The following is a 12,262-nucleotide window of genomic DNA, read 5'->3' as shown; positions in this document are numbered from 1 at the left end:
GCCTAAAATATCTATTATATGTCCGTTTTAGTTCAACACGATCACCCAATAGAATCTCCCCACGTGGCTGTAAGGCAAACGAAACGAGGCCGCCAAAACCCGTGACGTAGACTCTTATCGCCGGTAAGCTACAACCACTGATTTCCCCGAAACAGCAAAGCGTCCAAAAACTCATACTACTCCTTCTCCGGCTTACTGCCACCGTAGACGATTCTCTCCGCCCGCCGCTTCTATGACTTCCATTCTCCACTCCGTCTCCTCCATCCTCCCCTCCCGAGTTAACTCCGCCGAACGTCTAGGAGTTCTGTCCCTCCGAAATCCCGTCGAGTTCACTCGTCGACGCCACGGTTGGTCCACGTCGGGCTTCGAATCTTCTGGTACATTCCGTTTCCTTAATTGGATGCTGAGCTTTTGTTCCTGCGATTTCTAATTGATTTTGTTACATAGGGCGGAGATTGGTTGTGCGTGCTGCGGAGACTGATACTGATAAAGGTTTGTGTAGCTCTTTTGAATTTTTCATTTTCATTTTCTCTTAACTTTTTCGTTAAGTTTAATGATTTTGAATTTCCACGGCAGTTAAATCTCAGGTACCGGAAAAGGCACCAGGCGGTGGTGGTGGTTCGAGCATTAACCAGCTTCTTGGTATCAAAGGAGCCGCTCAAGAGACTGTAATCTTCTCCGATTATTTTCTTTAATCTATTTTTCTCCAATGCATATGAAATTAAGTTTGGATGTATCATCTTTAAATAGAAATGAGAAAAAATCGTCATAGTTGTACATAGTGTGATGTTGACTTGCATAGTGTTAGGTGTTGAGTTGGTAACTACCAAAAACATCACATTTTAGGTGGAAATTATGTGAGAATGCTGCTGCATGTTAAGTTATCTTTTCACTTATATGTGTGTTCAGAATAAATGGAAGATTCGTCTACAGCTTACAAAGCCAGTCACTTGGCCTCCATTAGTTTGGGGAGTTGTCTGTGGTGCTGCTGCTTCAGGTAACATATGAACATCTTTGAAGATGAATAAAACACTGTCTTCTTATGTTTTTTTTTTTTTACAATCTTTTTGACGTCTTCACCACATTATTCTTCCTTCATTATTTGTTTCTTCTGGTAGGGAACTTCCACTGGACTCCAGAGGATGTTGCTAAGTCGATTCTTTGCATGTTGATGTCTGGCCCGTGTCTTACTGGCTATACACAGGTCTGGTTTTGGTAGAACAAAAAGCTGAGTTGTTCTTATGCTAATACAACCTAACAAGTGTCCTTTTCTAGACAATCAACGACTGGTATGATCGAGATATTGATGCGATTAACGAGCCGTATCGTCCAATTCCATCTGGAGCAATATCAGAGCAAGAGGTACTGATATAGAACATTTTCAGCTTTTAAAAACATTAGTTTGTTTGATAATCATTTCTCCTTCTTGTTTGCAACTCAGGTTATTACACAAGTCTGGGTGCTGTTACTGGGAGGTCTTGGAATTGCTGGAACTTTAGATGTGTGGGTAAGTTGGTGGTTTTTATGTATGTAGTGCAGTTAAAAGTGCACATCAGAATGACTAAACCTTCCTTTTTCAGGCCGGGCATACAACTCCTACTTTGTTCTATCTTGCTTTGGGAGGATCCTTGCTCTCTTATATATACTCTGCTCCACCTTTGAAGGTATGTTCTACACCTAAGTTCAATTGTTGTAGTGTCAAGACATTTTGTGTCTGTATTTGGATTTAGAACTTATCAATACATGAACTGGTCTCTTTGCAGCTAAAACAAAATGGATGGGTTGGAAATTTTGCACTTGGAGCAAGCTATATCAGTTTGCCATGGTAAGAAAATATAGCGCATCAATATTTACCGTGTTCTCATCTCATTGATTCTTTTTTTTTTTGTGTGGTCATTTGATTGATAGGTGGGCTGGACAAGCATTGTTTGGCACTCTTACACCAGACGTCGTCGTTCTAACACTCTTGTACAGCATAGCTGGGGTACTCTTCTTGGGACCTTTTTATGATGCTTTTGTGCTATCTTTAACAGCCTGATTTTGCTTCATGTAACTGTGTAATACTGCAGTTGGGAATAGCCATTGTTAATGACTTCAAAAGTGTTGAAGGAGACAGAGCAATGGGCCTTCAGTCTCTCCCTGTAGCTTTTGGCACTGAAGCTGCAAAATGGATATGCGTTGGTGCTATAGACGTTACTCAGCTCTCAGTTGCCGGTATGTAGAATTTCGTTCAGCTGTGGCTTCTATATACTTGATCTTATCAACTAGATATTTTATACCGGTTAAAAACACAGTCCAATGAAGCTGAAGGAATATCCTTGGTTTCTAGGGATCGCAGATAAATGAGCTAATAATTCTGTATCTGGTTGCAGGATATCTATTAGCATCTGGCAAACCTTATTACGCGTTGGCGCTGCTTGCTTTGATTATTCCACAGATTGTGTTCCAGGTAAAGACATATTACAGTATCATATCCAAACTAGCTACTACACGTTCTTGTCACTCGTCTGACTATTACACTCTTGTTGAAACTGCAGTTTAAATACTTTCTCAAGGACCCTGTCAAATACGACGTCAAGTATCAGGTAAGTCATCATCTAGTGCGCATAGTAATAAAACTCAGATTGGTGACATGTAGAGTTTGTTTTATTTTGAAATATCTAAAGAACTTGAAAGCTGATAGGTCTTTTGATGATAATACGCTGCTTGATTACTACAGGCTAGCGCACAGCCGTTCTTGGTGCTTGGTATATTCGTGACGGCATTAGCATCAAGTCACTAGTGGAGTTTTGGCCACAAAGTAAATGCGCTATATTGCGAACCATAAATTTGGTTAAAGTGGTGGCATCGACTAGTCTTAAGACGCTGTAAAATATAATGTATGTACCAACCATCACTAGAAACAAGTCAACTCTGGTTGTATCAAGGCTATGTAAGTGCTTCCGCGGCAATGCGTTTCTTTGTGTCTTCTACGATTCGGATTTTTCAATCTTCAAACCACATTTCAAACCACGACCGCATATAAACCTCAAAAAACTTCAAGACCGGTGCAACTCTGCCGCAAGTAACTTATAACTTATTATATCCACGCACACATAGACTCGAAAGAAAGTAAAGTAGAAGAGTTAGTATTCAACTTTACTCTTTAGTGGGCTGGTCTACGTACATGTTAAGTGACCACAACCCTTTCATTCGGCCCCTCCTAGACTCAAAAGACAGTAACGCGAGGTCGCAATTCAGAAACGTATAAACAAAAAGAGGGGGACTTACACCCAAAACGGCGTCGTTAACAAGAGATGACATAACAAACAAGCGCAACCCTAGTGCTATTTGAGCCACCACCCACCTTCATTGCGCTTCTCGCCAATTTCATTTTACCCAAAATCACACCTCTCTCTCTCTAAACCCTAACCTTTTCCTTCCTGTTTCAATCCTCGAGAGCCGCTAAAGATGAGTTCAGACGATGAGAGAGACGAGAAGGAGCTGGATCTCACCTCCCCTGAAGTCGTCACCAAGTACAAGAGCGCCGCTGAGATCGTCAACAGTAAGAACGCATACTCTCTCTCTCTTTCGGTCAGGTTACTCACGGTTTTTTTATTTGGAAATTGAAGAGGCGTTGCAGGTGGTCTTAGCTGAATGCAAGCCAAAAGCTAAGATTGTCGATATCTGCGAGAAGGGAGACGCCTTTATCAATGAGTTAGTATTTATTTTCATAGTCTTTTTAAGATGTCATTACTCTCATATGTGTGTGTGTTTTTTCTATGTGAAAAAAAAAAAGGCAAGCAGGGAGCATGTACAAGAATGTCAAGAAGAAGATTGATCGAGGCGTCGCTTTTCCCACGTGTGTTTCCGTTAACAACACTGTTGGTCATTTCTCTCCCCTCGCCAGCGACGAGACTGTGTTGGAAGAGGGTGATATGGTCAAAATGTAAGTTTTGTCTCTATCCCTTTTAGATGTTTCTCTGCGAATCAACTGTTTTATGTCTGTTTGCTGTTTTTGCTTTGTCCATTTACAGTGATATGGGATGTCATATTGATGGGTTCATTGCTCTTGTTGCCCACACACATGTTATCCAAGAAGGGCCCGTTACTGGACGCAAAGCTGATGTTATTGCAGCTGCTAATACTGCCGCTGAAGTTGCCTTGAGGCTCGTACGTCCTGGGAAGAAGGTAACCAGTAGTTATCTATATGGTGCTACTCTTACATGAAAGTTTGAAACTATAAGCTGGTTGTTGGTTTTTTAAATGATTGATAACGTTTTGCAAACCCCCAGATGATGAAACTCTTATTTTTGGCTATGGATATTTTGTCATAGTTACTCTGATGGGAACCTTTTTTTTAATTCTAGTTTTTAGTAGGTTTAGTGATAGCAACTTTTCTCAACACATCTTACTGTTTTTGTTTTCTTTTTCACTCGTGTTTCTAGAATAAGATATTGGTTTTGCTGAGTCTGGTTAGTTTTCTCATTTACATTTCCCCAAGGATGAATATTTACTAAGAATGCTATGGATTCACATCCACATGAGGCTTTTATGTCATAGTTACTCTGATATTGGGATTAGTAAAAATCCACATGAGGCTCTTATGTCGTAGTTACTCTGATATTGGGATTAGTAAAATGTTACTGCCTTTGAGTTTGGTTGTTTCTTATTTATTCCTACAACGCGCTGCAAGCAAGACAATTGAATATATATTTTTTTATATTCTTGTGGCAGAACCATGCTGTCACTGAAGCTATTCAGAAGGTGGCTGAAGCTTATGACTGCAAAATTGTGGAAGGGGTTATCTCCCACCAGATGAAACAGAACGTGATAGATGCAAGCAAGAGTTTCCTAAGTGTATCCACTCCAGAAACAAGAGTCGATGATGCTGAGTTTGAAGAGAATGAAGTCTATGCAATAGATATTGTGGCAAGCACTGGTGATGGCAAGGTAAATTTGCTTTTTGTTGATTACATCTTGCTGACCAATTTGCAAAGCTTCTTCAGTTGCCATAGTTCTCATACACTTTCAATTTGCAGCCAAAGCTTTTAGACGAGAAGCAAACAACTGTTTACAAGAAGGATGCAGCTGTTAACTATCAGTTGAAGATGAAGGCCTCCAGATTCATAATCAGCGAGATTAAAGAGAAGTTCCCCCATATGCCATTCACTGCAAGGTGTCTTTTGTACTTTGTTAAGCCGTTTATATCTTTTTAATATAATTGCAGCTTTTTAATGTTGTTTGAGTGTATACGATCAATACAGGTCACTTGAGGAGAAGAGGGCACGTCTTGGACTTGTGGAGTGTGTGAACCATGGTCATCTACAGCCATATCCTGTTCTCTACGAGAAGCCTGGTAAGGATGATAAAAGGTTTTGCTCCATTAAATACTTACAACGTGATAAATCTTGGCAACGTGACTCATGGTGTATTTTGTTTCTTCAACAGGTGATTTTGTTGCCCAGATTAAATTCACAGTTTTGCTGATGCCAAATGGATCAGACAGGATCACTTCACATACTCTTCAAGAGATTCAACCTACGAAGACCATCGATGACCCTGAGATCAAAGGGTGGTTAGCCTTGGGTATCAAGAAGAAGAAGGGTGGTGGAAAGAAGAAGAAAGGTATGAAACTAAGAACATAAATTTTGCAGACTCAATGAAATCAACATTACTTGATGGTTGAGATAAAAAAAAGATTCATGACGGCTTATGATTGTGTTTTTGCAGCAGCGAAGAAGGCAGGAGAGGCCTCAACTGAGGCTGAGCCAGTGGAAGCAAGTAGCACTGCTCAAGAATGAAGGAGATCTATCTCTCTTTTGTTTCTTTCGTAAGAATTTTGGGAAGTTTCAGGTCTTTGTAATGTTTGAGTTTCGGAGAGTTTCTTCGTAGAGAAAAAAAAAACAGAGCAGGACAATACTTGATCAATTTGTGTCCTTTTGCACAAAACCCATGTCTGAATGTTCATCATCATTGTTCTGGTCGACTTAGGTCATGACCGTGCCAATCTCAGTCTCGAATCAAAGATTCCTAGGGATTTCAGTTATAGTTTAGCGTAGCCAACAAAGTAGATCTAATTCATTTAGGTTTAAGTTGGCAACAAGTCACCCAGCTTTACATTAATATTGAACTGATTGTACCTGATGCCTCTTTATTTGCAAGTTTGCATATAAGTAACTAACATTATTCCTACGGCCGTTATTGATTCGTTTGGTAGTTGGCTAGTTCAATAAAAGGCCCAACTAAATCATAAATCATACCAATTTATACCAAATCAAACCAAAATTATGTATGAATTAAAAGAACTAACTGAATTAACCGAAAACCAAATTTAACAAAGATTATCTGAATTTTGAAGAAAATTAAATCATAATCTAACCGAAAACTAAAACTAATGAAAAAATAAATTACTTGAACCAAACAACTGGGCTGTGCTTATGTTAACCAAATATATCAAATATTGGTCAAAATAAGTCGATACAAGCAACCCTCTAAACCACGCAGAGGTTTCGTGACGTGGACCATAGTCAGTGGCGGCCACTTTCTCCATAAACCTCACGAACTTTCTCGGAATCTGATTCCCCCACGAGAACATGGCGGCCAGATTCATGCTCCGTCGGAGTTCTCAGATCCTCCGATCTGCTCAAAGACATCCTCAAATCTTCGAATCTCCGCCGACGATCCTCCACTCGTTGACCACCGCCTCACCAGATCTCTCGCGACTCTCTTCCCACACCCTCCTCCGATCTCTCTCCACCCTCCGCCGCGGCCCAGCCCGCCCCAAGAAGATCGACATAGGAGCGAAAGCGCGCCAGATGCAGAACCGCCGCCTATGGACCTACGCGCTAACGTTCAGCTGCATCGCGGGCTTCGTGGTGATCGTCCTCAACCAGTTCCAAGACCAGCTCGTCTTCTACCTAACCCCCTCCGACGCCATGGAGAAATTCGCGGCGAATCCGACGAAGAACAAGTTCAGGCTCGGGGGCCTGGTCCTCGAAGGCAGCGTGGCTCAGCCCGCGGCGTCTCAGGAGATGGAGTTCGTGATCACCGATCTGATTACGGATATTCTGGTGAGGTACAAAGGCTCCTTGCCTGATCTGTTCAGGGAAGGCCACTCTGTTGTGGTTGAAGGTTTTATCAAGCCGTTTAGTGATGAGGTGAGGAAGGAGGTGTCGACGAAGCCTGTCTCCGGGAAGGCGAGGGGGCTTGATTGTTTCTTCTCGGCGACGGAGGTTTTGGCTAAGCATGATGAGAAGTATATGCCTCAGGAGGTTGCGGCGGCGATTGAGAAGAATAAGAAGATTATTGAAGCTAACCACGCGAGTGAAGAGGCTGCTAAAGTTGCTTCTTAGATGTTGAAACCTCAAATTGTTTTCAGGTTATTGAAAGGTGTTCCAAGTTCGAGTATTTTTTGGGTGGTTATTGTTCGTTTTAAGATATATAATTTTGATTATAGTTCGTGGAAAATCAGGGATGTTTATATTCCTGGAAAAACAGTGATTTGAGTTTAAGTCTTTTGAAGAGTTAGGAGGAGAAAGGAGATTACACTAAACTAGAGCTTTGTTTGATTCCACAAGGCTTGAGCTAATCTGTTTTCTTGTTATATTTGATCAAATAAAGATTAAACTCTTTTGTGTGTGACTGCTTGGGCTCTTCGTGTTGTATATTTTTGTTATTTCGCACAGAGAATAGATTTATCTAGACGCCTGTGTGACCTTGGTCTTATTTTCTAGAGTTTTCCGTTTAGTTCAATTCGACGAACTTGTTGTTACACACTCTTTTGATGCATCTATTTTTCCAACTACGGGATTCTGGCTATGAAGATTTCAAGTGGTGTGATTTTGAAACGACTGGTGACACTTTAGCCTCTTTTAAGAGTTGCCTTTTTAAAATCTTTTAGCCTCAGTATTCGTGTGGCATTGGCCCTCTCAGCACTTCTCCCTTGGCGTGGTACTTGATCACCAGCTAGTATCAATTGTTACTCATATTTGCATATCATGGCTTGGAATGGTCTTTCAGTGCCTGATATGATTCAAGACTATCGAATGGGATCGAAACCATTTTAGAGTTTGGTCGCTGCTGTTTCCAACTTCCGTCAGCTCCAGAGCGTTTGATCCATGTTAAAATATGGGACAAACCACCCACTACACTACGTGCTCAATGAACTATGTTCGGTTACAAAACTAGTCCTTTTCAGTTGAATTCTTTTATGGTAAACAATTAGTCCATTTCAGTTGATATATTTGAAGTCATGACCTTTTCCATTATGTTTGCTCTCTTATTGCTCGTGAATCATGATGAATCTTGGCCCAGCAAAGTCCTGACTAAGAGCCGCTCCTTTTTCTTCAAATTTCAAATCAACCAACAATCAGTTTTAAGTGTACGACCAATAAACCGACCGTCCCGTTCCATCTGGTCCGGTTTACTAAATTTAGAACCGGGTTCTGGTTTGTGGTCCAAAGTTGAGCAAAAAGTTGAAAACCCCTAACCTCGTCCTCGAAAAGGGAGGGGGGGGTTAATCCCATTTCTACTTGCTCCGACGACGGCGATGAATAATAACTCAACCGACGATTCGGAGTGGGAAGTGAGACCTGGTGGTATGCTCGTCCAACGAAGAGACGACTCTGCCTCCTCCTCCGACCCTCAACATCCCGCCGTTTTCGGCCAGGCCATCAGGATCAACGTTTCCCATGGCTCCTCGCACCACGATCTTCACGTCTCTGCTCACGCCACTTTCGGTAAAACCTCAAATGAACAAACGAGAAAACTCCTTATCTGGGTTGTGTTAGTGTAATTGAAAGTTGTGATCTTTAGACTCTGGATGTGGTTAAACAGGGGATGTGAAGAAAGCCCTTGTCCAGAAAACTGGATTAGAGGCTGCTGATCTGAAGATCTTGTTCAGGGGAGTTGAGAAAGATGACGCTGAGCAACTGCAAGCTTCTGGTGTTAAGGATGGGTCTAAGGTTGTCCTCGTGGAGGAACCTATGAAGAGAGTGGAACAAGTTGAACAGCCTCCAGTGATGACTGAAGAGATGGCTAAGTCTATTGCTGCAGTTAAAGCTGTCTCAGGAGAGATCGATAAGCTCTCCGATAAGGTGAGCGTTTTAGAGATTCAATATATTTTTGTTGGTTTTGCTATTTGTAGGAGGAAAAGGGGAATGAATGATTGTGCTTTGAAAAAAAATTAGGTTGTTGCTTTGGAAGTTTCTGTTAATGGAGGGACGAAAGTTGCGGTGGAGGAGTTTGACATGACTGTTGAGCTTCTCATGAGGCAGTTGCTCAAGTTGGATGGTATAGAGGCAGAAGGGGAAGCTAGAGTACTGCGAAAGGCAGAGGTTACTTTTATATCTCTTACTGAGGCCTTGGAATGAGTTTTATATGTGACGTTCATGCTGTTGCTCCACTGAATCACTTGAGATGTTTCTTCTTTCTATATTTAGTTGTAAACTGGCAGGGATATAGATTTGATTAGTGGGATTTTCGTGTTGCAGGTACGTAGAGTGCAAAAGTTGCAGGAGGCAGTGGATACGTTGAAGGGAAGATGTTCAAACCCATTTGTGGATCAGAGCAAAGCTGCAGCCGTAAGCACAGAGTGGGAAACATTCGGAAGCGGTGTTGGAAGTTTGAACCCTCCTCCTCCAGCTTCTCCTTCTGCTAATGTAACTCAAGACTGGGAGAAATTTGACTGACCGTTTTATTATTGTTACGTATCCCAAATAAAAAAAAAAAAAAATTCTCTTGTTCCTTTTTGTTACTGTTGTTAAATGAGAAAATGTTTTAAGAAAAAATATTGGTTTTATCCTTTGAATGTTATTATAAATCTCTCAGTGTCTGAGTCTGAATACATGTTTTGTACGCCTGCGAGGTTTGTATGAATTAGGGCTGGGCATTCGGGTTACCGATTGGATATTTTAAAATTCTGGATCAGATATGGTTCGGTACCTGTAGGATCCGGTTCGGATCCGGTTATATCCGAAATAACCAAAATATTAACGATTTTGGTTTGGTTCCTTAAGTATTAACAAAAAAATTAATTCAATAGAATCCGTACATATCCGACTTTAAAAACAGACTTACACAAAATAACAGCATCAAAACTCAAACAAATACCAAAATCATACAACAAATCAAACTAAACTGAATCATCTTAAGATTCTTAACATGATGAAGAAGATGAACCGGTGCCTTTGTCGGCGACGGTTTGCAATGAAGCAAGAAGGGTCAATCAATTTTCACTGGTGGGGCGCCCAACAATTTAACGAAAGCAGAACATTCGTGCTCTCATGACATCCCTACCTAGAATGTGGGGTCTCTCTGGGATCATCTCGGGCCGATTGGTGGAAAGGAGGAAGTTCCAGTTTGTGTTCCCGTCTGAGGAATTGTTGCAGTCAGTTCTCAATCGGGGTCTTTGGGCTTTCAATGATCGTATGGTGGTTATTAAGCGGTGGACGCCTGCTATGGATGATAATGATCTGATGCAGATTCCGTTCTGGGTCCAGATAAGGGGTATTCCTATGGAGTATCTCACTGAGGGTGTCATCAGAAACATTGGTGATATCATGGGCGAGGTCATGCTGGTTGACTTTAACCCGGAGGCTAATGCATCGGTTGAGTACGTTAGGGTTCAACTGAATTGGAATCTTGCTCAACCCTTAAGATTCCAGAAGAATTTTCAGTTCTCTCCTGGCGTGAATACTCTCTTAAAGTTCCGGTATGAAAGACCAAGGGGCTTCTGTGAAACGTGTGGAATGATAATTCATGACTCAGGGGAGTGTGTTCCGAATGGTGAGGATCTTCAAGATGACAGTGAGCCAGATGATGAGGACAATGAAGGTGGAGGTATGGATGAGGGTGGGGCTGAACCGGTTCTGGATGGTAATGATAACATGGAACATGATATCAATGTGGCAGATCAGTCTCCACCGGGAGGGTCTCCTCAACAAGGTGAGATGGCAGCGGTTGAGCACGATGAGAATCTTCATGAAGACAGTGATCATGCTGAAGTTGATGGGGAAGAAAAATGGAGGTTTGATAGAAGTATCTCGCTGTATGGAACTTCTGTCGAAACTGGTGAAACTAGCGGCCAAAGGTTGAAAAAAGAAAGAGATCAAAGGAGCTAGTATACACTCGTAAGCATGGAGTCTCAAATGATAGTGGGAGTAAGAAATTGCGGGTTGGAGTGGTGATTGTTGACAAGTTTGATGTGGAGGATTATGGTGCTAACTCTGCGGCTGATACTCTCAACAAGATCCAGAGGGACTATGGTGAAGAAACAGACCATGAGATCGACCCAACTATTGACAGAGGCGCGGTGGGCCCGGTTCCACCAAAGGTCCCATGAGAGTTGAGGTGTGGAACTGTCGAGGCATGGGGAAACGCCTGACAGTTCGACGTCTAAAGGAGATGCAGCGGTTGTATCTCCCAGACTTGTTGTTCCTAATAGAAACAAAGCAGAAGAATGATTATATTCGTGACATTGGGGTGTATTTGGGTTTTGATCAGATGATTCTGGTTCCTCCTGAAGGTCTTAGTGGTGGTTTGGCTGTTTTCTGGAAAAATTATGTATTTGTTTCTTGTATTTCAAGTGATGTACGTATGGTTGATCTTCATGTGCAATATAAAGCTTTTCAGTTTTACTTGTCGTGTATATATGGTCATCCTAATCCTCAGTATAGACATCATCTTTGGGAACGTTTACAGAGGATTGCGGTTAACAGAACAGGTGCGTGGATGATGTGTGGTGATTATAATGAAATCACGAAGCCAGAGGAGAAGAAAGGGGGTCGTTTACGTACCCTTAACAGCTCTTATAACTTCAATACAATGTTACAGATTTGTGGTATGGAAGATTTGCGGTTTAAGGGAAATCAGTTTAGTTGGGTTGGGCGAAGAAGAACAGAGATTATTGAATGCTGTCTCGATAGAGTTCTGGTTAATTCGGCATGGCAACAAAACTATCCAGTGTCTGATACTGAATACTTGGAGTTAGCGGAATCCGACCATAGGCCAATGATAATTTCTATTGATTATCAGAAGAGGATTAAGAAAGGATGGTTCAAATATGACAAGAGATTGTTTGATGAAAGGGATTTTGTGGAAACAATATCAGAAGCTTGGAACAATTTTGGCTCAATTAGAGGTTGGTCAAAGAAGCTTGATCACTGTAGAAGATTGATTATTCAATGGAAGCGTAATAATGAGACTAATTCTGCGGTGAGGATTACAGAGATTAGTGGACGTATTGATCAAGCACTCCGTGATAGCGCAATCTCAATGGAAT

The 12,262-nt window shown here is 41.6% G+C and overlaps 4 protein-coding genes across 5 annotated transcripts; all 4 read left to right on the top strand.

Moving 5' to 3' along the window:
- The first annotated feature begins 52 nt into the window (after positions 1-52).
- Positions 53-2,975, top strand: LOC106402842 (chlorophyll synthase, chloroplastic). The gene is made up of 14 exons (XM_013843645.3): positions 53-377; positions 448-492; positions 577-668; positions 910-997; positions 1,119-1,204; positions 1,276-1,362; positions 1,442-1,507; positions 1,581-1,664; positions 1,764-1,825; positions 1,909-1,984; positions 2,070-2,214; positions 2,373-2,449; positions 2,538-2,585; positions 2,720-2,975. Exons 1-14 carry the CDS (start codon positions 233-235, stop codon positions 2,780-2,782), a joined length of 1,164 nt encoding a protein of 387 aa, XP_013699099.1. The 5' UTR covers positions 53-232; the 3' UTR covers positions 2,783-2,975.
- Positions 2,976-3,282: 307 nt separating this feature from the next.
- Positions 3,283-5,989, top strand: LOC106383955 (ERBB-3 BINDING PROTEIN 1-like). Of its 2 annotated transcripts, none has more exons than XM_022705439.2 (9): positions 3,283-3,544; positions 3,612-3,696; positions 3,779-3,928; positions 4,017-4,170; positions 4,717-4,932; positions 5,022-5,158; positions 5,247-5,338; positions 5,431-5,607; positions 5,713-5,989. In XM_022705439.2, exons 1-9 carry the CDS (start codon positions 3,451-3,453, stop codon positions 5,781-5,783), a joined length of 1,176 nt encoding a protein of 391 aa, XP_022561160.2. In that variant the 5' UTR covers positions 3,283-3,450; the 3' UTR covers positions 5,784-5,989. The 2 variants fall into 2 exon arrangements, with proteins under 2 accessions (XP_022561160.2, XP_022561161.2); XM_022705440.2 differs by having other exon boundaries at positions 3,289-3,544; positions 5,716-5,989.
- Positions 5,990-6,475: 486 nt separating this feature from the next.
- Positions 6,476-7,623, top strand: LOC111206493 (cytochrome c-type biogenesis protein CcmE homolog, mitochondrial). The gene has a single exon (XM_022703495.2). It carries the CDS (start codon positions 6,576-6,578, stop codon positions 7,332-7,334), a length of 759 nt encoding a protein of 252 aa, XP_022559216.2. The 5' UTR covers positions 6,476-6,575; the 3' UTR covers positions 7,335-7,623.
- Positions 7,624-8,363: 740 nt separating this feature from the next.
- On the top strand, positions 8,364-9,826 carry LOC111206492 (BAG family molecular chaperone regulator 4-like). The gene is made up of 4 exons (XM_022703494.2): positions 8,364-8,720; positions 8,818-9,077; positions 9,171-9,317; positions 9,474-9,826. Exons 1-4 carry the CDS (start codon positions 8,531-8,533, stop codon positions 9,669-9,671), a joined length of 795 nt encoding a protein of 264 aa, XP_022559215.1. The 5' UTR covers positions 8,364-8,530; the 3' UTR covers positions 9,672-9,826.
- The last annotated feature ends 2,436 nt before the right edge of the window (positions 9,827-12,262 follow it).

Source organism: Brassica napus, chromosome C8 (genome assembly GCF_020379485.1).
Source record: "Brassica napus cultivar Da-Ae chromosome C8, Da-Ae, whole genome shotgun sequence".
NCBI lineage: Eukaryota > Viridiplantae > Streptophyta > Magnoliopsida > Brassicales > Brassicaceae > Brassica > Brassica napus.
Note: the sequence above shows the minus strand (reverse complement) of the source record. Positions and strands in the feature narration are given on the sequence as shown.